General features: G+C 33.4%; 1 protein-coding gene across 1 annotated transcript; it reads left to right on the forward strand.

Moving 5' to 3' along the window:
- Positions 1-2,143: 2,143 nt before the first annotated feature.
- On the forward strand, positions 2,144-4,558 carry LOC106792605 (putative nuclease HARBI1; the record flags this gene model as incomplete). Its single annotated transcript, XM_014759077.1, is given in 4 exon segments — positions 2,144-2,702; positions 2,784-2,924; positions 3,015-3,282; positions 3,367-4,558. Coding segments are annotated over 4 exon segments (1,128 nt in total). The 5' UTR covers positions 2,144-2,499.
- Between the last annotated feature and the right edge of the window lie 63 nt (positions 4,559-4,621).

Here is a 4,621-nt window from a genome sequence, read left to right on the forward strand (position 1 = left end):
CACAAATCTCTGATTGTAGCCTAGGCGGCTATAACCCTTCACTCTCACCACTTCACACACTCTTCACCAAATCACAATGCACAAGGCCCAACGCATCCTATCCCCTACACACACCTCAAGGCGCTCTCTCATGCCTCTCGCATGATAAGGCGCGCCCGCATGCATTTCGACAGCCCTTGCGCGACCTCGTAACCTTATTAACGCTGACGCCGCCTAACCTATTCCGTGCGCAAAATAAAACAACTCCAACACCGTAAATATCCTCGAACACAAGATATGTAGAGATATAGGTTAAGGTGTAAGATACCACCCAGAAGAGAAATGCTGGTTTAAACTAGAGGAAATAGATAAGAAACCTAAAATTATAGAAAGCAATTTAGTAATAGAAGTAGATCTAAGAAAAAAAACGAATAGTCACACCATTGATCAAACTTAAGATGCTAGTTGAGAATAAAATAGAGATAATGAGAACATATGATTCAGGTTCTCAGTTCTCCTTAGTAAGTTCAAAGTGAATAAAGGTAAAAAATAATAGAAAAGACGTAAACAAAATATTCTGAAGGTCTGTCAATGGTGTGAATCATACAAATGGATTGTTAAAAAAGAGAATAAAAATATCTAATATCGAAAAAGAAGTAGACATATACGTAGTTGAAAGAGAAGATTTTGATGACTTCATAATAGGATTAGATTTAATCCATATGTTCATATTGAGGTTGGATGAAAATTTAGAAGTTTTACAGAAAACAGAAAAAGTGATAGAAAAACCAAAGATAATATTAAGTGAAATAAAAAGTGAAGCTAAAAATTGTTCAATTAATTTTAAAGAACATGTAGAAACAGATGTATTCCAAACAAAGATAGAACACTTAAATAGAGATAAAAAGATTAAAATAGAAAGATTAATATATGACAACAATCAGTGTTTGCAAAAGATAAATACGATGTTGGGACTGTTAATGAGTATAAGGCTAGAATTGATTTGATAGTGAAGAAATACTACAGTAAAAGGCCATACAGATGTACTATAGATGACAAAAAAGAAATAGAAAAATAGATAGTCAAATTACTAGAGAAGAGCTTAATCGAAGAGTCTTATAGTCTTTTTGCTGCACCTGTCACGCTAGCATATAAAAAAAATGAAGGAAAGACACGTATGTGTATAGACTTCAGGGATTTAAACAAAAACATTGTCCTTTAAGCACAACCATTTCCTTCAATAGATGATATAATAATAAGAACGAGAAATTATAAATACTTCACGACATTGGACATGAATTCGGCTTTTTGGTCAATACCACTAAGGATTCAGGATTGGAGAAAAACGGGATTTCTAACACAGGATAGACATTACAAATGGACATGTCTATCGTTTGGCCTAAAAACGTCCCCGGCTATATTTCAACGAATTCTGAGTAACATATTGAGAAAACATGGTGTTTGAAATTTGCCCTGCCGATGGTACGCTGGGAAGAATAGGATTCGCTACAAAGGTCTTAGCAATAAAACAAACTAGGTGCATGTGAATGTGCAATCGTCTTTAATCATTAAAAGATGTATAATTATGAGTACAATATGTATGAATGTGAATACAGACCAGTGAGTTGCACAATTTGAATGCTCCCCGACAGAGATGTTATTAATGCACTGTGAGTTGAGTGGTTGAGTGGCCTAAAAAGTCGGCGACCTGTTCCACATGATTGACACTCCACGAGGAGAGAAGAGTGTAGTGGTGACGTACTTAATGCGCCTTATGCTGATAGAAGCACCGATGGTCCGATCGCTACGTGAGAAGACCGATGAGTTTACCAGCGATGTAACTTTAACTTGTGAGAAGCACACTAAAGAGATATAATTCAAAGACAAAACTTAGGCACGTGCGAATGAACGAAAGAGTGAATTGACAATGGCCGTTAACAGCTGTTACTTCCGGGGAGAAGATGAAAAATATCGCGCATGCATGTCATAGGTCATGAGGAAGTGGTTTTGTGGCAGCCTGCTAGTGACAAATAAATCCCTACTATAATCACCGCTGCCAATCTCACTGCATGTTGGGTGCGTTCCACTAAGCGCTCACAACGATCACGCTCACGACCACAGTTTTTCCCGTTYCACTTASCTACGAGCGTTACTGTCSTAAATTCAAGTGGAATGGACTATGGTGCGTTTTGAGCGTGGAGGTAATAATACAAATGGCGAGGTAGTGAAAAGAAAGTAAAAGATTAAAGAGGTTGTACGATCGGAATCGATCGTGAGCGAGAAAGTAACATTTTGTAAAACGCGCCTTGTTCTAATTACCCTTTCACCTTCCTCACAATTAGCTGAATCCAATCGCCGGAGGACTCCATGTTGGAGGAATTTTTGGCAAATACAGAGGTTAAGATTTAATCTGTAATCCTTCAAAATAAACTTAAATAATTACTGATTACATTGATCCGTATTGAAAAAATTGATAATTAATGGTGTATTTAATTAACTTACGTTCAAATATTATTAAAAATGTCTTTGGCGGCAACCGTTGGATATTTGGTGATGCGCCGTAATAATGCTTCAGAAAGTAGTAGTTCATCCAGTTCAGATGAAGAATGGTCTACAATTTTACAAAAATATGATCATGAAAAAAGAAAACTTCGACCCCGTATTATTGATTACGAAAACGTTGTTTATCGTTACTCAGATGATGAATTCAAAAGTCATTTCAGGTAAATGATTATCTATCGCATACCTATAACATTGTAGATTATGGAAATTTATCTTATGTAAATCTTTGTTATTTTTTCTAGACTTTCAAGAAATACATTTAATTATTTACATGAATTAATACAAGAAGATTTAGTTCGGCATGTTCCTGGATGTCCTACGATTCCTTCCCATCATCAATTGATGATAGCCCTTTGGAAAATGGCTACAACAGATTCTTACAGGTCTCATAATTTTAGAAATAAACTATTCTGTCGAATGTAGCACAGTTAAGAAGTATGTGACTAAACTTTTGCTTTTTAATTTTATGGTAGGTCCGTCTGTGACAGATTTAATGTAGGACGAGCTACTGCCGTAAGGGCTGTACGTCGAGTTTGTCATTCTTTATTTAAAAGAGCCTCAAGATTTATACAATGGCCTACGGGGGATCATGCTATTGAAGTAATGCGCGGATTTGAGAGAGCAAGTGGTTTTCCTAAAACAATAGGAACCATCGATGGAACTCACATTCGTATAAATGCGCCAAAACAGAATCCAGTAGATTATATCAATCGGAAAGGATTCCATTCTATTCAGCTACAAGTATTTAATAACTGTTATATTTAAGTATATTAATTTTGGTATATAATTAAAATAGATTTTCAAAGAGTTAAATTTTTTTTGTAGTTGGTATGTGACCACAAAGCTCTGATAACCCATTGTTATGCTGGAAATCCTGGGTCTGTTCATGATCAACGAGTTTTTCGTTTGTCAGAAGTTGCAGATTACTTGAACGATGATGATGCATTCCCTGAAGACAGTCATATTCTGGGCGATTCTGCATATGAAATACATCAGCACTTACTCATTCCTTATCGAGATAATGRACATTTAAGTGAGAAACAGAAAAAATACAATTATCGTCAATCAGCTGCTCGGGTTACTGTTGAAAGATGCATCGGATTATTGAAAGGACGAATGAGGAGCTTATTACATTGTCTCCCAATGACTAGAGTARATTTAATGGCAGAGTATATCGTTGCGTGTTGCGTAATTCATAATATTTGTACTTTACGAGAAGATGAAATAAGTGTTATCACTATACCCGACCCTAATAACGAAAATACTGGTAACAATTTACGCGAAATTAGACGTAATGCAGGAATTTTGAAAAGAGATGTTATTATGAATTCCTTGAAATAATTATGATGATTAATTGTTAACTATGTTATCAGTCTTGATAATAATTACTAATCACTTTGAATCATGGGAATCTAATGTAAATTTATTTAGCAGTTGAAAATTATCAAAGAAAAAAAATACTTTCACTGAATATGAAAATTTCGAAATTTCTAAACTATTTATAAATACTATAATCTCAAGCTAATAAAAAAATTAAACATATTATTAGATCATATATAATAACACACACATGTAATATACTACAAGAATTGTACAAAATCAAAATTCCTAAAAATTAAACTTTATTAATTATAAAAACATGAAATGCACTTGTTGGTTTATTAAAAAAAATACTAAACTATTATAAAAAGATTATAAGCTAATTTGTACGTAGAATTTAATAGTTAAACATTTTTTTCTATAAAATTTAAAATTATTAAAACTTATCTTTAAAGAATATTTAAATATTTCACTATTTAAAGTTTACAACATTTTTATAAAATTTGAAACTATCAAAACTAATTTTTAAATAATACTTAAATATTTCACTATTTATTAGCTAACTTTTCTAAAACGTTGAGGAGTTTTTCATCCATCTCCATTCGCTCTTTATGTCTTTTACTTTTTTGTAGTTCATGTTCTTCTTTTTGCTTGAGCCTCTTTCCTAGTAAAGTGGCAATTGGTGTTCTCTTTGATTCTGAAATTAAATTCCATTTTTTACGATACTTTAGTGAAATAAAGTTTTCAGACGGAGTTAACT

The sequence above is a fragment of the Polistes canadensis genome, unplaced genomic scaffold (assembly GCF_001313835.1).
Source record: "Polistes canadensis isolate GaletaPanama2010 unplaced genomic scaffold, ASM131383v1 scaffold_492, whole genome shotgun sequence".
NCBI lineage: Eukaryota > Metazoa > Arthropoda > Insecta > Hymenoptera > Vespidae > Polistes > Polistes canadensis.